At 44.7% G+C, this 19,549-nt stretch overlaps 3 protein-coding genes across 4 annotated transcripts; 1 reads left to right on the top strand and 2 right to left on the bottom strand.

Moving 5' to 3' along the window:
* The first annotated feature begins 484 nt into the window (after positions 1 to 484).
* Positions 485 to 3,945, top strand: dnajc8 (DnaJ (Hsp40) homolog, subfamily C, member 8). The gene is made up of 9 exons (XM_084484963.1): positions 485 to 561; positions 1,098 to 1,199; positions 1,416 to 1,472; positions 1,600 to 1,666; positions 2,074 to 2,168; positions 2,282 to 2,353; positions 2,564 to 2,655; positions 3,007 to 3,082; positions 3,172 to 3,945. Exons 1-9 carry the CDS (start codon positions 490 to 492, stop codon positions 3,289 to 3,291), a joined length of 753 nt encoding a protein of 250 aa, XP_084341089.1. The 5' UTR covers positions 485 to 489; the 3' UTR covers positions 3,292 to 3,945.
* Positions 3,453 to 6,978, bottom strand: LOC311365429 (uncharacterized protein). Its single transcript, XM_084484964.1, has 4 exons — positions 6,544 to 6,978; positions 5,973 to 6,366; positions 5,193 to 5,280; positions 3,453 to 4,517 (listed from the first exon to the last, which is right to left on the bottom strand). Exons 2-4 carry the CDS (start codon positions 6,209 to 6,211, stop codon positions 4,371 to 4,373), a joined length of 474 nt encoding a protein of 157 aa, XP_084341090.1. The 5' UTR covers positions 6,212 to 6,366; positions 6,544 to 6,978; the 3' UTR covers positions 3,453 to 4,370.
* A 928-nt stretch (positions 6,979 to 7,906) lies between these two features.
* On the bottom strand, positions 7,907 to 19,440 carry clk2a (CDC-like kinase 2a). 2 transcript variants are annotated; one of them, XM_084485019.1, is made up of 13 exons: positions 19,312 to 19,440; positions 18,360 to 18,559; positions 17,891 to 18,170; positions 16,351 to 16,441; positions 15,234 to 15,300; positions 14,461 to 14,577; positions 13,877 to 14,043; positions 13,090 to 13,184; positions 11,810 to 11,939; positions 11,104 to 11,186; positions 10,811 to 10,890; positions 10,529 to 10,619; positions 7,912 to 10,087 (listed from the first exon to the last, which is right to left on the bottom strand). In XM_084485019.1, exons 2-13 carry the CDS (start codon positions 18,557 to 18,559, stop codon positions 9,914 to 9,916), a joined length of 1,575 nt encoding a protein of 524 aa, XP_084341145.1. In that variant the 5' UTR covers positions 19,312 to 19,440; the 3' UTR covers positions 7,912 to 9,913. The 2 variants fall into 2 exon arrangements, with proteins under 2 accessions (XP_084341146.1, XP_084341145.1); XM_084485020.1 differs by lacking the exons at positions 16,351 to 16,441; positions 18,360 to 18,559; positions 19,312 to 19,440 and having other exon boundaries at positions 7,907 to 10,087; positions 17,891 to 17,990.
* Between the last annotated feature and the right edge of the window lie 109 nt (positions 19,441 to 19,549).

Here is a 19,549-nt window from a genome sequence, read left to right as displayed (position 1 = left end):
AGCGATTCTGCGTCTCCAAAAAACCGACCACCCTGTTGACTAGTGTTAATTTATTTCCATAATAATCCCAAAAAGCACAATCAAATGTCATGTTTTACACAATATGACGCTGAGAATATAATATATTCTCCGTATGGGACACTATGAAAACGTGTGAGATATCTTGCATATGCATATTTACGCTTTTATCGTAGTAGCTTTATTTAACCCATTTTCTATTCTAAATCCATGCCTGTAACGCAAAGAAAAACGTACTATAAGGAACCGGAAATGTTTTCCCAATTGGCCCCGCCCACATGGGAAAAACGATAATGCATACCAAAAGAATGTACATACCAAAATCAAATAAAACAAACCATTTTATTATATTTTTCTTTCCATTTAGAAAGGGCATATTGTACACGTAACCGTCTGCTTCCAAACATTTAAAGAAGGACCGTATGCCAGTCACGTGACGCCCTCATACGTCAGATGTAAACCCGGGACAAGATGGCGGCCGCCGGAGGAGAGCCCTCAGCTCCGAGCTCCTCGGATGATTTATTTCAAAACTTTTACACAGAGGTGATAAAACATTTTAAATAAATGTTTCTGTTAGCATTATTTTGATTAAGCACTTAAGAATACGTCTGACATTGGACGTGGTTTTAAATGCGTTGCTTGTAGAGCCTTTCAGCCCTCAACATCAGCTAACGACATGGACGTTGGCTAACGATAGCAGTGCAGAATAACACGCTTGTTTAAAACATGTTCACATGTCGTATTTATAAATGTGACCCGCTGAATGGTTAACGGGTTTGATACGTATGTGCATTTTTGTTTGTCAAACATCAACAATCAGCAATTGACTATCATGTGTCTCAATTGCCTCCTAGTATCGATTCACACGATAAAACCTTTTCAATTTATTAATATAAAATCGGTCTAAAAAAATAAATAAAACGCACCATACTGATACGTTGTAATGATCAAGATTTGGCGTTGGCTCTCTTTTATTCTTTGTCTTTAGAGAGACCTCAAGAGTGGGTCTGTATTGATTGGTGCTGTACTATATATAGACTGGCTAACGATGTCATTTAATTTGTGTTTGTGTGTCTCAGGTGAAGCAGATAGAGAAGAGGGACTCTGTGTTGACCTCCACACAGCAAATAGATAGACTACTCCGGCCTGGGGCCTCCTATTTCAACCTAAACCCATTTGAGGTAACTGGGTCATCATTGATCACCTTTTGCAGGTGACATAAACGGCTTGGAATATCTGAGTTTGAAATAAGTGGTATTTGCATCAGTTAGGTTTAGTCATACTAGACTGGTGTATGACGCATTCTTTATTCAGATGATGGTGTGAGTGAGTATGTATGTATGTGTTGGTTTTATATAAATATATATTATGCATACTAACAAATTACTGTCTTTCAGGTATTGCAAATCGATCCAGAGGCAACTGATACTGAATTGAAGAAGAGATTCCGTGCGGTAAAAAAATCTACCTCCAGACCCCATAGCAGATTCCTTGACTTCGCTGGACAAAATGTACCACACTCATTTCAGAAATAGAAGAAATTCCCATCCGCATTTGAATATTTTTCCTTTCTGTATACAGCTCTCCATTTTGGTACATCCTGATAAGAACCAAGATGACCCAGACAGAGCACAGAAAGCCTTCGAAGGTAGAAGCCCTTTCTGGTTTTCAGGCATTCAGCCTGTATTTCTGTGGCTGCAGGCATTGAAATGGTATGGTAATATAGTGGTCCTTTAGCTATATCCAACATGGCATGTAGTTATTATGTAGCCCAACACTCCATAATATACAAACCAATGAAATCAGTGACTTTAAATGCAAATCTAGTGTTTTATCTACTTTCCCTGTTAAGAATGGGTTTTTCCGGACATGGATATCCTTATCCTTATCCTTAGCCAGCATATTACTGTCTATACAATCTGAAACTAAAGGTTAAATTCACAAAATAAGCATCCACAGCGTTGTATATTGGGGAGTATTTGTATTAAAACGGGGCTAACCGTTACAACTTACAACTTAACATTAATTTAGTGACATTTGTTTGTTTGTCTCTAGCTGTGGACAAGGCATACAAGCTCCTTCTTGATCCCGAGCAGAAGAAGAGGGCTGTGGATGTCATCAGTGCTGGGAGGGAGTACATTGAGCATACGGTGAGGGAACACTCCTATTCGGGGATACTTATAGGGCAGATCTCACCCTGTAAATTAGCATTCACATGGTGCCTTGATGTAAACATGACGATGCTGCCCTGCACGCCCAACAGATGAAGGAAAAGAAGAAACAGCTGAAGAAGGATGGCAAGCCAGTGTTTGTGGAGGAGGATGACCCAGAAATGGTAATGCAATCCCATCCTTCTTTAGGCGAAGTCAATGGACTTCTGAGGATTTTAAATGGGGTAAAAACTGAAATGAAACTGTATTCTACAATTCCAATTTAAATTGGGTATTTGAATGATATTTATGTGAATAAGAAAAAATATGTGTGTGTTTAATATAACTATAATTTTTATTATTCCAATACACTGAAGTGTTCCTTGCCTTTCCAGTTCAGGCAGGCTGTATACAAGCAGACCATGAAGCTTTTTGCAGAGCTGGAGATTAAGAGGAAGGAAAGGGAAGCAAAGGATATGCATGAAAGGTAAAGCCCAAGTGTTTTGTGTGCCCCTTTATTTCAAATGGAACCCCTTTGAACTAAAAGGCTTCCTTATAAACTACTGTAGGGGAGTGCCACTATCATTGCTGGTTTAATTTGGATGTGTGTAATCCTAATTTGTCATTTCCATTTGGATACATCTTAATAGTTAGAGTAAGCAAATTATAATGAGTGAGATATTCTTATGCAAATGTGACTCCCGTCCCCTTTGCATTGCATTCGGCTGATGTTGACTTAAGCCATTGCTAAAGATATCGGGTAACAATAGTGTGATTGTTTAACTGAGACAACATATTGTCGTTTGGTCATGCATTCTTTTCTGTCTTTTTCCACCAGGAAAAGGGCAAGAGAAGAAGAGATAGAGACTGCAGAAAAAGCCAAAAGAGACAGAGAGTGGCAAAAGAACTTTGAGGTGTGTTTCTGCAGGATCCCTCAACACAGAGATAAGCGTTTATACATTTGATTGTGATGATATGGATATTAATAATGCTTGTTGACCAGGAAACGAGGGACGGCCGCGTGGACAGTTGGAGGACCTTCCAGTCCAAGGGGAAGAAAAAGGAGAAGAAGAATCGGTCTTTCCTCAAGCCCCCCAAAGTCAAGATGGAGCAGAGGGAGTGAAACATTGTTTTATAACTTCCAAAACCGCCACCACCACACTGTCTGCAGGAAGGTCTTCAGTCGCCATGCAGCTGTTTACGTGACAATTTACCCCCTTCCATCCCCCCCTCTTAAGAAATTTAGTTTTTTGAGGTTTCTATTTTTTTTTTTTATTGTACACATTTGTGAATCTGGAACCTGTATGAGAGCATGATGACATTTGGCACAAATGTAGGAAGGAGTGGGGGGTGGGTGCGGATATTCAGTAATCATTTCTCCTAACGCACTGTAATTTGTCTTGATTTCTGTGGGATGTCTTTTCATAATAAAGCGTGTAAAGCCTATTTTGACGTGTTCTACGAGATGAGTGGGAGACTGAATAGTCGAGAGGCTAACCGGCACAGGAAAGTGTTCCATGAATGTGAATTGGAATGGCATACTGGCGAAGGTTACAGTATTTACTAAATGTATTTATCTGAAACCATGAGATGTGTATGCAGATTATCTTGTGGGATGTTCATTTCTGGTTGGATTTCAGTAGGTTTCCTTGAACTCCAATGCAGCTCAACATAAAACAAATGGCGATAATGCAATACTTATCGGGTGTCTCGATTAGTACTGGATGTTATGTTACCTTCTTTAGTGCTGTTAAATAAAATACTAGGTTTTTTTTTCCCTTGGTGGTTTTATTCATCGATCCTGTACTGTTTTTAACATGTTTATATAAATATGCGATGCCTGGTTCCAGCCACTGTATCCATGCTAACTTGACATTTTGTGGGATTTAGGTCGCTGATTCACTGACATGAATTTAAATAATAGAAATTCAGGATGAAAGTCTGGCTTAAACATGTCATTTATCTTTATTAAAACATTCATTTGGCAGAAAAAAAAAGTGCAAATTCAAAGCAACAAACTAAAATACAACTGTTTTACAACTGCTATTGGTTCACTAATATAGGATCTTTACGTGTCAAAAACATTCTTATGAATCGATCAGGAATTCACATCATTCAGTTTGGGATCACCAGCATTGCTTGTGCTTCTCAAGTACTTACACCCTCATGACATCCTTGTGTCTGGGAAGCCGTTAGCTTTCTTTACATAACTTTGCACGGGTCTCCACCAGCAGAGACTCTGCCCCGCCCACCACCCATCGCCCCATCCAGGCTGAGGCCCTGGAAGGCGCCGAATAATGACTTTTGGTTGTGCTTGGACGCAGGCTTTCTGGCTGGGTTGCTGGGCTTCTACAGAAGAAGTAAAGCAAAAATAAATAAATAAACAATTAAAACAACTATTCAGTAGAGTGTGTGTTCTTGGTCTTCTGGGCAATCTAGTGTGTCTAGACTAGTATTTGGCTGCCAGATGTTGTGTGTTTCATCCCCAATGTCCGGAGTCCACCTGTAAGCATGTGTTATATTGCAGTGTTTTTCTGGAAGCTAAGCCGGGTCCGGCCTGGTTCATCCTCGGATGGTAGACCAAGCAGTGCAGAGATGTTGGATGGCCAAGGCCAGTAGGGGGTGCTCATCCCTCTGGCCTATATAATTGGCCCAGGACAGAGACCGAGACAGGGACTCAGACAAAATATCCCATGACACTCAAGAGCAGTGGCGCCCTGGTATCCTGGCCAAACTCCCAACCACTCCAATGCCAAGGTTCTGGCACATACTGGCTGCTGTGTCACCCATGCAGGGTTATGAAGCAAACATCCTGTCTGAGCTAGTTCTTGCACACTTTCTAAATTTAAAAAATGCCTTGAGCCCACTTCTGTTATAGACACCTTTTCTGATTAAGGGGTGGGGTGATTTTGAACCAGGCTCTATTCATAACTCCCTTTCCATCTTAAATAAGTTTGGGTTTTAGTTTTCCTGTAATTGTAACACTGAAACTCATCCTTTGTGTGCGTTAGATTCTCAGCCTACCCTTGGAAGACAGTGCTGGCTCCTGAAGTGGGTCTTTCTGATGGACCTATCAGCATTCTTTTTGGCCAACACTGCTTGCTGTCGTTTCCTAAAAAATACAATTTCAAACACACACACACACACACACACACACACACACACACACACACACACACACACACACACACACACACACACACACACACACACACACACACACACACACACACACACAGTCAAGTGGCTTACCTACTTGCGGTTGAGGCTTATCCCCAGTAATTGAAGAGACTTGTAACAAGAATTCTATTTTAGTAGTCAAGTAGCCAAGTTTAATGTATTCATAGTTTGAAAATAAAGCTAAAAACCTTCCTCCATTATACATAAAGTAGAATGGATTGGTTATCTGTAGAGAGTCCTTGAATGAACCTGGGGCACGTCACATTTTGGAATGTGATTTTACTCAAATAACAATAATCCCAATAGTAATAATAATCCCACTGTAGGTTGACACCCCACTTTAGGTATGCCAGTGACAACAGCCGGACCAGCTGAATGTTGCATTGCATGGATGCCACGACCACCCTGAATGTGTGTACGAACGGGTGAATGTTGCATACATTGTAACATGCTTTGAGTGGACACAGGTCAGAGAAAAGCGCTAAATCAATGCAGATAGAACCCTTTTCCTCTCTAATGTCAGTCAATATTACATTCAAATTGTGTTTATTAAAATACATTTCTGTATAACCAGTATGCTGATAAAATATACAGTACATAGAGAGATATATATGAGCCACATACCTTTCCTTCTGGAGGTCAGCCTTGTACACAGTGAGCCAGGAATCTGGGACTTTCTGGCTCGGCCTACAGGGCAAAGACTTCCGCCTGCCGATGCCTATGCCGGGAAGGGACATCCGGCGCGCTCCGATGCTCTTCCTGCGCGTGAAGCTGTTTCTGCGGACGGACGGCGTCTTCTTGCCGGGGTTGGCCCAGTACACACAGCTGGCGAACGGGGCCCCCAGGGACTTCATGGAATCCATAGTGGAAGAGCTGTGGTCGGGATGGATGTTGGTGACTTGGGGGCACTTCGGATGGATGGGACCCCTTTCCCAGAGTCGTCTGGAGGTGCCAAAATATCACACCACGATACGGGAAGGCCTTGACGACAGTAATGTTGCTCCCAGTCGTTGGGGACCTGGGAAAAAAAAAAAAAAAGTAAAATAATATATATATAGTTTAAATACGCTTAAAATTCATGTATCTTTGCGTTAAAGGTTCCAAAGTCTAATAAAATCACCAGATGAGATGGAAAATAAAAGAAGGCCTATAGCATATATTCACATTTAGTAATTTGGCGGACACTCATACACACCTGGGAAATGGTACCGCTATAGTCCAAGTGTTGTTGTGAAGCACACCACCACCAATGGAAGCGTTGTTTCATGAACTGCTTGCTTGGTCTCTTAACAAGATTGACTAATGACTCCATACAACCCCCATCCCACTTTCCTGTCCTGCAGGAGATTATCTGGAGACTTAAATAGGCTTCATCTCATTAAGGGACGCAGAGGGTACTGCCATACCTGTGTTAGAGTAAAACTGTTGTCGACTCATCAACAGAGAGTCCAGATAACACAAACAAAAAAATTGCAGTTATTCTAAAGAAATTGTATTTGTGAATTAATCCATCGTAACCTCAGATTATAACATAGCTGGCGTCTCTGTGGTACAGCAGGTATGCCTGTTGGTTATCAGCTCGGAAGCCCTGGGGCGGTCTCCATGGAAACCTAACATCGTGACGTCTTTGTGGAACCATAACAATGCCATGTGGATTACAATGTCAATTATAATCCCTGACCAATCAAAGGTGGCATCACGGCAGAGCAGCAGATAGAGCCTGCTGGAGATCCTCTCTGGAGACCTTGGCTCAACTTCTGCCGAGTGCAACCTCCATGGAAACCTAATGTTATTTTGGAAACATAACGATGCCAATGTTAATTTTAAGTCAATTGAAACCAGATTATACCGGCACAGTCGAGAGGGTGTTTGGTTACCAGCTCTGGAGACATGGGTTCAACTGCCACTAATTGGGCTCTCCATGGAACCTAATGTAATTATGTTTTTATTTAATATAAATTCTCTATTTACTACTTTATTAAAGCTTCAAATGTGCACTTATTCCACTGAAAGCATTAACCAAGTATTGTGTGAAGCAAAAAACAATGTTACCTAAAGAGTTTGGCCATTAGTAGGCAAAGCTGGAACAGATGGCGGTTGGGACAGGGATGGATTTGTTTCCTCCAATGAAACCAAAATCCCTTCCCTCCTCCACCCTGGAGTCAGCCCAGCTGCTTTACGCACCTGAGAAGTACAACTGAATTCAGCCATCTTAATCAATGGAGTCACGCGATCTGCTGCTACTTCCTGCAGGCAAGACTTTCATCCATGAGCTCATGCCTGGAAGAGGGCTATCAGTTATATAACGCTGATGATCCTGAGGAAATACTACAGATTTACATACAGATTTATATGAACATCACCCATTAACAATGATCAGTTCAAAAACGTTAGACCAATTTCCATTACTATCTGCAACCTCATATTTCAGGTGTAGCTGCCACTTAATTTAGTGTAGAACAACGCAGATGAGTTCAGCAGCATCCTCACCATACCGGTTTGAATCCCCATGTGACTCAAACGCAACAGTCCCTGAAGGCTTTGGGGTTCTCTCTACGGGGAGATGAATGGGACAAACAGAGCACGTGACCTTTCTGTAGAAAACAGACAAGTGTTGGATAGAAATTGCTGTCAGCCAGGGAGAGTTTGTCATGTTTGTATCTATTCAAAGAACTTTCTACTTTACTTTTGAATAGTTGCTGTTCAAATCATGGGACTTTTATGATTGTTACATTGATAATTCCAATTTGAGTGAGGGCCAGTAAACAGGTTCTTAGGGGTCTGTATGATTCAGACTGAGGTGGTCTAGATAACTGGTATGGCTGACAGGGCAATCTTTGGCCGTCCACCACGAGGGGTGAAACCTATCCGTTTTGTGGAGACCGGTTCATGTGCGAGCGTGAGAGCAACGCACACGTGTCATGATGCCATGACGCCTCCCGGCCCTAATCCGTCTGTGGGAAGTCATAGCAGCTGTAGGATTAGAGCGGGAAGACGTGTCACTTAACACCACCGACACGCACATCACACCGTTAAGCCTTTGGCCAGAACTTTACTGTAATTATACACAATCATACATATATACACTTTTTAATACGCTTACATTTCATACAAAAAGAGTAATGTACAGGTTTTTAAGAGGGGGAGGGGAGGTCATGTCCCGCTAATTTCATAATAAATATAGCATAACGGGTTGGTGTGTTGCCCATGGTTACCAGTATGAGCTGTGCTTATTCTCAATGCAAAGAGCAGAGTTCATGGCCGATAGTCGAGGGGGGGGAAGGGGGTTAACATTTTGTGTGATGTGGCGTGCGTTTCTCAGCTGTACGACTGATGTGTGCGTGTGTGTGTTAGTGTGTTTGGGGGGGGGGGGAACGATGACGGACAAAGTCAATGACCATTAACCACCCCACCCCCCCTCAGCCATCATCAACACATACATACACTCCTCATCCCACACATAAAAAAAAAACAATGCAGAATATTGCATACTGTAACAGAAACAGGATAAATCCCTTCAAAAGACCAGCTACAGAGGCCTGCTGTTCTGGAGTGTCCAACACGTTGCTTACAAACCCAGAGGACGGTGATCGAAGAGGGAAATAAAAAAAACACCACCATTGAAAAGGGACAGTCCTATTATACAATACTCATAGTTCCAGGCAGGACATAGTGTACGGCTCATTATATAATACCTTGCTGGAGTTAACCATCCCATAAAAAGGGGCTGTTTGTTTCATTTATTTTAGCTTTGCTCTGACCGCATTGCCTTTAACCCCACCCAGTTAATGAACGGTCAGCATAGTGGAAGACCCAGCGTATCCGTGTGGATGACATCAAGTCTCCTAAAACTGTGTTGAGAAGGACTCTTTTAGACGGCCTTGCTCGAGAAAAGAAAAAGAGAAAAAAGGAAAAAATTTTAAAAAACAAAAAAAACAACCTCCCCCTAGATACCAGAATTGGAAGACAGGTTCAACTCCATAACAGCAGATCACCTTTTGATTTAAATATGAGTAACACTAACTCCTCTTCTTAGAAAGGGCAGTTTTTCACCAGACATGCCGACCACAGGAATAAAAAGGGACCAAAGGTGGAGTAAAGCTGATGAACGAAGGCAGGAGCAAAAATGACGTGTGTGTGTGTGTGTGTGTGTGTGTGTGTGTGTGTGTGTGTGTGTGTGTGTGTGTGTGTGTGTGTGTGTGTGTGTGTGTGTGTGTGTGTGTGTGTGTGTGTGTGTGTGTGTGTGTGTGTGTGTGTGTGTGTGGAAGCTGGGCAGAGGGGGCTACAGTTTGAGTTTTAAAAACAATCGCAGGGCATCTTAGAGCAGGAGTCCGATGGGAGAACGTAAAGCGGGACAAGGTTCTTCTTTGGCTCTCTTCAAAAGGTCCCTCCGGGGCCCCGCGGAACCCTCCGCAGGGAGGGGCGAGAGAGAGAGAGAGAGAGCGGGGCTTGAGTGCAGTCCAAAAACGCACTCACGTCAAAACACCAAAACCAAAAGGATCCCCAGGACCACCATGTCCTCGTCTGTCCTGTCTGTGCGTGTGTCCTTCAGGCGTCCACGGGCATCACCGGCTGATGTCGCGGTTGCCCTCCCAGTTCTTGCCGGCGCCGCCGCCCTCGAAGAAGGGGTGCTTGAGGGAGTCCCCCAGCGTCAGCCGCTTGCCCGGCTCGTACTCCAGCATGCTCTCGATGAGGTCGAAGAGCTGGTGGTGCTCCTCTGCCTCTGACAGCAGGTACCGCTGGGGGGGGAATTTGAAGAAATTGAAATATATCGATGTCTGCTATATCAATAAATGTCTCCCTTTTAAAAATCTGTCTGTGCTGGGTGCAAAAATAAGTTATATCACAGTAAATCCAAACATCTGGGGTTTAAAGTCAAAAGACATCTTATATTTTGTAGTTCTGAAGTTCTAACAGTAAGTCAGTTAAAGTCATCTTAATATCAGCATAGGATAAACTAATCATCCCTTCAATTGTCAATATACTATGCAATCACAAATTTGCACAAGCCAACTTATGGGTTATGGACTTTATATTACATAATATGTATTCTGACCTTTCTGAATGTCACCCCTGACAAATCCCCCATGTTGAAACAAAACTAAAATGCGACCGAAACCAAAACCAAAAATTTGAAAAAAAAAATTGGGAAAAAAATACCAAACCGGTCTTGTTCTTACCCGCAGGGGCTTGCAGTTCTCCCTGACGTACTTCCCAGCAGACGAGCTCTCGTCCCAGTCTAGTCTGCCCCGGTAGAAGTACTTTTGCTTCCTGTTGGAGGGGAGAGGAGGAGAGTCCATAACAGGGTCCGCATAGATCCTTCATTATTGCAGTGTGTGTGTGTGTGTGTGTGTGTGTGTGTGTGTGTGTGTGTGTGTGTGTGTGTGTGTGTGTGTGTGTGTGTGTGTGTGTGTGTGTGTGTGTGTGTGTGTGTGTGTGTGTGTGTGTGTGTGTGTGCTGACCGTGTCTTGCGGATCATCCTGGAGGGCACGGGACCCAGGATCCTCTCCATCATGGCCAGGTGCTCCCTGTTGTCGTGTGTCTGGGTGAGGTCAAGACCAGCACATTACACACATGGTGGGGTGCACAGTGTGTGTGTGTGTGTGTGTGTGTGTGAACCCAACTAGTATTTTATGGTTCAGAATTAACCTGTATTGGGTGTCACAGGAAACACAACAGGGCTGACAAGCAGCTGATGCATGGCCTACTTTTGGTCATCACTCCCTGAGTGAGTGAAAGAATGAGGGTGGGGTACCTGGAACAAGGTGAAGCCAAGGTAGTACTCAAACAGGATGCAGCCGATGCTCCACACGTCACACGGCTGGCACCACCCGAGCTCTGCGTGTTGAACAACGAAAAACAAGCACACCCCCCAAAAATAAGACCTGAAGTTAGAGAGGACGGTCCGGAACCAATAATGCAGATAATCATCTTGAAAGGGCTGTTTTGGCCAGAGAGCAACAAGGGTTGTCAAACTCAAAATGAAGTTGCACATAATTCCTAGACTTCCTAGCACAATACCCTTTTCGCCACCAATACATTACAAAACAAAGAAAGCGAGGAAGAGTCAGCACTTTACAAAGTAATGGCCTCATTACACTCTTTAAGGTGTTCCTCCCCCGAGGGTGTTGCATTTGTGACGGGTTACCAGAGTATTGTGCGAGGCCAAGTACGCCTGCTCATTAGGACGAACACAACACGTCTCTCAATATAACTCCCCGTACAGGAGGGGGGGGGGGGGGGGGGGGGGGTCAAATTTCGACACATAAACCGCTTACATGAGATTTAGTTTCCGTGAGCGAGTATCTGGATAAAAATAACTGATTAATAAGAGAGACCCTGTGTGGACACATGAAGGTGTCATATGGGAGATTTAGAGAAAACTATCAGGTCCTTTATTATGATTTGATATTATTAAGGGGTTTCATTAAAATGTCAGCGTGGATCAAGAAAAGGCATACCCAGTATGACCTCCGGGGCTCGGTAGTGGCGTGTGGAGACAATGGTGCTGTGGTGCTCGTGGTCAAAGGTGGCGCTGCCAAAGTCCACCACCCGCACCGCCGTGCTCTTCACCGCCCGCTCGTCTCGCTTCTGCAGGGAGGACCACACGGGCACGCACACACACACACATTTATTCATCCATCATTAAGGCTGACGCCGTTATCCAAAAGAGACGGAGACTCGACACATCCAGAAGTAAATTAGGAGCCGATGGATGTCGGGCATGTTGCTCAAGGACGCCTGCGGGTATGCAGCGGGTATTACTGTAAACCGAGAACCTGTGGGCTCTCGCCGACACGCAACCCGCATTCCTGTTTGGTTGTGTACTTGCCGATGCATTAAGTACACCTCCGCTGCTAGCCCTACCACTGAAGGGAGGAGCGACGGCGGCCACAACATTATAGGCGTCGCCTCGTGGTGAGGGGGGGGTACCCGGCCTCCCATGGTGTCGCTTTAATGAGCCTTTACGTCAGCTCCGCCACGTCTGCGGGCCAGTGTGGAAAGGTCACAACAAAACAGGTTGTGCAACCGGTGCCTCCCCGGAGGCCGGCGGCACCGTTTCCTGGCAGCTCCTGCTGCTGTGGGAAGACCCCCAGAGGACTGAGCTGCCAGGATTTTAACCAGAATGTGGGTGCATTCTGTAGTCGGTAGACTACAGAATGCACCGCTGAGAACGTTTAATAGGCCGTGGGCTGTATTCACCACCAGCCCTCTCGGTTCTACACTGTAAGCAGGGATGAGTGAGAATGAATGCAGACTCTGCCTTCTAGGGACAGAGCAACAGTCTGACTTAAGAATGTCATTACACTCTGCCCGTCTATGCAAGCCTGTGAAGCATTGCCCGTGTAACGGCTCAGTATGTTGTGTTTTTTTGTTGCAACAAAAAAAGAATACTCTTTAATAACCAGGTCAAGAGCTTTCCTCAGAATCCTTTACTTTTTCGTTGTCCATGAATGAATATACCAAACTATATTTAATATATTTGTTGTTGCAACAGATGACTCAGATAAAAAGCACAAAAAGAGACAAAACAGACAATGCTAGCATAAGCAAACTAAAGCCGTACACTCTGCAGCCTAAATGATGAGTTCAAGACCTACCATCCCCTATCATCCAGATAGGTCTACTTTTACATTGGAGGTGTCGCAGCTGGATCGAAACAGTGTTGCATGCATCTCTCAAAAGACCAGGCGCCATATTGGATGTGCATACGAAACCGGCTAGAACTTGCGTCGCTCACCTTCTCTACATTGTAGGTCATGCTGAAGTCCGAGTTGACGAAGAGTATGTTCTCCGGCTTCAGGTCCGTGTGCGTCAGTTTGGTGTCGTGGAGGACTATAGGGGGAAGAGATGGAAGAGAAATAAAAAAGGTTATATTGGTATTGCTTGTATATTTGTTTATACATGATAATCCTGTCCCATGCAAGCCTTGTTAATCCCCGTCATGCTAACCCAACAACAACCCCCATCCCCCCCCACCCATTGCATCACGGCCAAGAGATCCTAGTGTTGATTTCTTGACGAAGTGGATGGGTTCATGTTTGGAACCAGCGACTCCCCTGTGTAGATGCCCTGCAGCCCTGACAAAGGAGGCTTTCACTGGGGACAGCGTGTAGGTGGGAGATACCGCAGGGCGGGGCCACCAAGAGTGCCCTTTATTTTTCAGCAGTTTTTCAACAGTTCCAATCGTTACATTTTGTCCATGTGATTTGGTCGTTTCAGGCCTTGGGATGTATTTTAATGTTATTCAACACACCGTAGGCAGAGGGTGCTTTCCAACACCCACCGCTATATAAATAATGGGGAATACACTACAGACAGTTTAACTTGTTAGCCGTTTCAAATCTACACACGCCTGGATTAAGGTTCTGCTTTTCCTGATAGAGAGGGCGGGGCGTTCTGTGAATACACCACTGGGCACAGTTTGGAAATCCAACAGCAGTAGCTATGCAATAACCTGTCTGACCAGAGATGACGCTGTCCTTTCGGTTTTAAAGTTGTGTTGTCATACTGAGGGCCACACTCACACTTGACGGCGAGGCAGAGCTGGTAGGCCATGTGCCGGACCTGGCCGATGGAGTACGGGAGGTAGTTGTTCTCCTTCAGGAAGTCAAAGGTGCTGAGCGCCAGCAGCTCAAAGGAGATGCACATGTGGCCGTGGTAGTCGAACCAGTCAAACATCTGGATGCATAGGCTGGGGAGGGGAAATTATGGGAACCACAGAGAAAGACAGAGAGAGAGAGAGAGAGACAGAGGGGTCATCGATGAAGAATGTGTGGAATGGAATGCATAGTTGCCCTCACTCCTGCCAATGGGGTCCAGTTTTATGGTCCAATTGAAATGCATTGGCATCTCAACTGTTTTCTCACTTGATCAAATCGTTACATCCGCCGTGTTGTGTGAATTCAACCGTTATAGATCTGTTTATAGATCCATACCATTCCACCTGAGGATCTTCTTCCCACTGTTACAGTCACTACTAAATTACCTAATTAATGTTCCTAATTAATATGCATTACTTGCATCACCGCATGTACCCGTCTTTAATTACCAAACTGGTTTGCGGTCGGTCTCTTGCACCGCAGAGCTCCTGACAGGCGGGGCAACTCACTGCTTGTTTTCCGGATCCTTCTCGTTGATCCGCTCGAGCACGTTGATCTCCAGCCGAGCCGCTTCCTTGTACTTCTCCACATTTTTGATGATCTTCAGTGCGACGTGGGCTCCGCCCCTGAATCAAGGTGGAGACAAGACCACATCCTTTTAGATTCAGAAGGTCGTCCGCAACACCAGACAACAGAAATATAATACCAGCAGGATGGTTCTGTAGTCGTATGTGGGATCAATAAATCAAACCACCTCACCGATGAAAAAGGGTAAACAAACTTATACAAACATCCGGTTATGCATGGAAGCCATTTTCTCACAAACAGTGAAATCATACAAGGATAATGTGAATCCTTTTCCATGCGAAAATAACAAGGTTTCGCTCTAGTCTGGAGGCGGCCCAAGATTTACGATCACTGGCTGCTGAGTGAAGGTGCCAAACTATAAATACCTTGGGCAACACATTTAAATTGAGCGTATCGTTTTGGCACAATCAAGGTTACATGCTGCCACATTGTCAGCTCAATAAAAGTATTTTAGAAATTGATCTGTATTCATGGCAGGTTTTAGATGTACAAAAACAAAAAAGCACTGAAATACACAATACATAACACAGACAACATGGAAGTGATAAGATCATCATCCAGGTTATTATTTTTTAGTTACACTCCAGAATGGGTCTGCCTCAGAAATGGTTCTAATGAGTCTAACATCAAAACAGCTTCTGCTGCCTTTGTTTCCCAATGACCACCCCCCCACCCTGAAGCAGCTCATACACACCGGCGATGGTCAATGCACTGCATCACCCTCCCGAAGGTGCCCTCGCCCAGGGTGCTAACAATCTCGTCTGTAACACAAGACAACAGAGACAGAGAGAGGGAGAGAGAGAGAGAGAGAGAGAAAGGGGGGAAAGAAAAGGGGAGAGATGGAGAGAAGGAACAGAGGAATTAAGACATGTGGGGCCGAGAGCACAGATATAGCTATATTTTTTTTTACACATAACGCAAAAGGTGTGATAGGCGTCGTTGACTCTAGCGCCCATCCCGCTTGCACAACCGCTGCCTAGTGACACCGGCAGGCTTGAAAAACTTGAGATTAAGCTACGCCGAATGGATGACAAGTCATGGAGCATGTCAATAAAATATTGATAGAAGGGTTGATCCAACAACCGTCATCATGGCCATTTGAAGCCGTCCAAAAAGATGAATCATCTAATAAGCGCGCAAGTGGGCATGGCGTAGCCGTGGCTTGGTGCCCAAAGAGGACACCATGGCTGATGCGTGGAACTGGGCAACTGTAGAACTGGACAGGCTGTTCTACGATTGACCACTTATTAGACTTCTGAGAGTGCTTCAATATAATGTCCGCTGCTATGCTAGTGTTTTGGGGTATTGGCGCACAGGGATAAGCCAAGTCAGAGCCAGATGTATACTGAAGAACAAACTGCTGAACTTCATATTATGGGGATATGGCGAGCACAAAATAGTTAATAGATTTAAACCCGCAAAGGTTGTTTGTAACGCAGCGCGACAGAGGGCGCTCGGCGATGCAACTGCTCTGTGAAACACAGTGAATGTTCCACAGCTAAAAATGCTAAAAATTAAAATAACAAAAATCAAAAGTAAACGAAACCAAAACCAAAAAGCCAGAAGGAATCTAAAATCCTCCTGGGAGAAAACAACAAAAGATTAACACCCCACAACATCCACCCCGCCCCCCTGCTGCGGTTCTCCAGCTTGAGCAAAAAAGAGCGTCCTAGCCGGTCATCGACATCATCATCATCATCATCATCAACATCATCCTCCGCAACATCATCAGGCACTTCCGCCCTGCTGTCAATTGTAATGTGAATACTCATTATGGAGAAGGGTTACGATAGAGTAGTGGCAGTGAGTACATCTCTCTTGCAGGACGTCCCCACTCCGACAGATCAGGTGCCCTTCCTCGTCGTCCCTCACACTCAGTGCCCGCGTCCGGCTGCCGCTCCGCTGCTTTCAGCCCCCCCGGACGCCATCGACAGCAGCGGCACCACACGACCGGATGTAGGGACAGTGGTGGAGGAGGAGGAGGAGGGTGGAGTAGGTAGGTAGGGGGGGATGGGGAGGGTGGATGAGGGATGGGGAGGAGTGGGGGATGGGGAGGGATGGGGGAAGGGGAAGAGGTCGTTTCGTGGAGGGGGGGGCGGGCAGCCGTAGCCGTGGCGTCACAGGTAGAGGAGGAGGGAGGAGGAGGGGTTGGTTGGCGCCGTTGGTTTTCGTGGGCGTAGTCGGTGGGTGGGTTTGGTGGTGGGTCATGAGGCGAGTCACGCATGACACCACGCGTGGGATATATATAACGATAGGGGATATAGTTGCAAGGGAACAAGTCAAAGATCACACATTGTCCTCCACTCCTCTCCCCCCCTCTGCCTTGTATCTACGGCTGCTTACAACACAAGGAAGCAACCGGCATATCCATTCATCAACGCAGAGGAAAAAAAAACAATGAAGACAGTTGCAGCATCACTAAGTTCAAAAAATAACCTCTCGTGTTAATGAGAGTACTATCCAGGATGGCGGACTAAATGAGGTGACCATAGACAGGTAAGAAAGAGTTAAAGACTAGACCAAATGTAATCCCTTTCTTAAATGTGTGTTTACTTTTTAACAACTGTGGGTAATACATCTCCCCAATGTCAAATATGTTTCATATCCTTTTCTTGAAGCAATTCAACTCTTTGATCGAACATTTTCTAGAGCTGGAACAAAATATAGCAATTTTGTGTTCAATGAATTTAGATTAATTAATCAGTTGCTGTTGATAATCCGTGATCATTGTACAGCAATGCCTGCATGATCATTATAGTGTAAATGAAGCTTGGATTTGGACGGATACATACAAAGTGAATGAGATTTTGCTATAGAACTGCACTTTGTATGCATTGCCTTTTTTGAGACGTCATTGACATTCTTATCTATTGTCTATAAAGGCTCACTTCCAAGACAGTTATAATGAATGTCATTGTACGACCCAGAGTTGTATCAATATATGTAATGCAAGGTTATCTTTGATTTATTTATCTAAAAGGGTCCCCCTTGTTAGATGTAGGAATAAATAACTTGCATTTTCACTGGGTGACAACAAAAGTGATGAGAATTTGGGCAAATAAAACGAAAATGTTCTACCAAAGGGAAATGCCACTTTAAGCAAGGCCCCTTTTAACCAAAACAAAAATATGAACAAAGAAAAACCTGTCGATAGGACGAAAAATGAACCAACAAAAAAAAACATAAAGATTGTACTACTTACCAAGTCCAGGGGCTGTAAAAAAACAATAGGTTTAAAGAGAAAAAGATAGACGGACAGGCCTGATTGACAGAGAGAAGAGAGAGAGGGAGCGATGGAAAGAGGGGGGAGGTGGAGGGTTAGGACACAAGCTCGGGTTGGGCTGTACTCACCGAGGAGGATGGGCTATAGGACCTGGTTCTACGCCGCCTTCGTTTGTGCTTACGCCTGCTGCCTTTCCTCCGGTACGACTCTTCCCGCTCCCTCTCGCGGCCTCGCCGGTAGTCGTACATGGTGGCCGTGAAGTCCCGTGGATAGTAAGTGTCGGCTGCGGCGTGGGGCTCCCGTTCCCGGTCGCGGTCTCTCTCCCGACTGTGATCCAGGCGTCGGTATCCATCGCAGTATCTTCTGTCAAACGGCCGCCGCTCTGCTGACCGGTTGTCAAAGCTGCGACTGAGAGCAAGGACATCACCTTATTATTATACAGAGAAGTGAAGTACAAATCACCTCTAATGGAACTCAATGTCACACTCTCTCAGCATAGCAGCGGTGGGACCCAAACAATATACAGCAGTAGCATAAAAGCATCAACAAAACACATGGTGTGGCATAAAGCCACTAAGATGGGGCTTTCAAACATACCTCCTTGAACGAGCATAGCTTTCCTCTTGTCTGTGTCCCCGTCCCCTTCGATCTCGTTCTCTGTTTCGGTCTCTGTCACTGCTGGAGGAAAACGAAGGGGATCTCCGGTGCCGTGGTCTCCGACCTCTGTCTTTAAAACGATCCTGGTAGCTGCTTCGACTGTCTCTCTCCGAGGACGAGTAACGTCTCGTGTGAGGCATCTAGGACATTTTAAAACAAGTCAATGAGTATGTCGCTGTCAGTCATGATGTCCCTGATCGAACGAATCCAACGCCTTGAATGTAAATACAGAAACCATGGACATTGTCAACAGTAGTGTGTGAAACTGTAAATGATGTATTAACGTATTCAAATCGAATACTACTTAATCAGGGTGCATTCGTTGAGGACAAACTTGAAATTTGAACTAAAAATAGACTTTTGCCTTGAGGGAAGTAACAATGTGATAGCATAACGCTAGCAGGCGATCGTTAGCTCAACACAACAACACTAACGTTAGCGGATAATCCAGCCGAGAATCCAAATCAAACCACACAATCCTTCCCGGTAGATGACTTGGAGGTTGACATTTAAATGCATCTATGCTTGTCAACAGTAACTAGTCATGACAAGATACGATGGCCGACGTTGGACTGCATTTGAATGTTGCAGTAGCAACACAGTCAGCATTGAGTATCCATCATAATGCCCAGCCTCCAACTAAATGTCCTTGCTAAGTAGTCTAGCGATACAAATAAAGATAGAAACACAGCTGCATTGAACTGGACACAGTGACAGTAGAATATTGCAAAGCTAGCTTGTTGTGCTAGCGATGTTGACTAACCCAACTAATTCGACCGCCATCTTAGCATACGTTTAGCAGCTAGCGTTAGCAACCAAACGCTATACGATTATCCATGTAGTTAGATAAACGTTTATATCATCGTTTTTTGTGTTGTTATGTTTCCTTTACCGTTTTAGCAGCGAGGCCTGTGCGTTTATCCCACAAGAAATCCGTGGTGGCGCTTCGGTTCTTCTCGTAAGGATTTTCTCTAGACGGTTTATCTTTTCTCCCCCAAGCCGCTTGGTAGGAAGCGTCTTCTTGTACTGGTTAGCGGTGGGCTGACAGCGGTGCTACGCCTTATTTATCGGGCAACTTAATATTAGACAACAATCTCGCAGAATAAAAAATAAACAAGTGTTGTTTATGG

Source organism: Micromesistius poutassou, assembly GCF_964030765.1.
Source record: "Micromesistius poutassou genome assembly, chromosome: 20".
Classification (NCBI taxonomy): Eukaryota; Metazoa; Chordata; class Actinopteri; order Gadiformes; family Gadidae; genus Micromesistius; species Micromesistius poutassou.
This window is presented reverse-complemented; position numbering and strand designations above follow the sequence as displayed.

What these genes read in the sequence shown, in the direction of transcription:
- dnajc8 (XM_084484963.1), top strand. Translation starts at nt 490, where the DNA reads ATGGCGGCCGCCGGAGGAGAGCCCTCAGCTCCGAGCTCCTCGGATGAT. An exon ending in AGCACAGAAAGCCTTCGAAG is followed by an intron (nt 1,667 to 2,073) that starts GTAGAAGCCCTT and finishes GTTTGTCTCTAG; the next exon opens with CTGTGGACAAGGCATACAAG. An exon ending in AGGAGGATGACCCAGAAATG is followed by an intron (nt 2,354 to 2,563) that starts GTAATGCAATCC and finishes TTGCCTTTCCAG; the next exon opens with TTCAGGCAGGCTGTATACAA.
- LOC311365429 (XM_084484964.1), bottom strand. Translation starts at nt 6,211, where the DNA reads ATGGATTCCATGAAGTCCCTGGGGGCCCCGTTCGCCAGCTGTGTGTAC. An exon ending in GCTGACCTCCAGAAGGAAAG is followed by an intron (nt 5,281 to 5,972) that starts GTATGTGGCTCA and finishes TGTATTTTTTAG; the next exon opens with GAAACGACAGCAAGCAGTGT. An exon ending in GCCAGCACTGTCTTCCAAGG is followed by an intron (nt 4,518 to 5,192) that starts GTAGGCTGAGAA and finishes CTTCTTCTGTAG; the next exon opens with AAGCCCAGCAACCCAGCCAG.
- clk2a (XM_084485019.1), bottom strand. Translation starts at nt 18,559, where the DNA reads ATGCCTCACACGAGACGTTACTCGTCCTCGGAGAGAGACAGTCGAAGC. An exon ending in CAGTGCATTGACCATCGCCG is followed by an intron (nt 14,578 to 15,233) that starts GTGTGTATGAGC and finishes ACCTTGATTCAG; the next exon opens with GGGCGGAGCCCACGTCGCAC. An exon ending in AGAACTGCAAGCCCCTGCGG is followed by an intron (nt 10,088 to 10,528) that starts GTAAGAACAAGA and finishes TTCCCCCCCCAG; the next exon opens with CGGTACCTGCTGTCAGAGGC.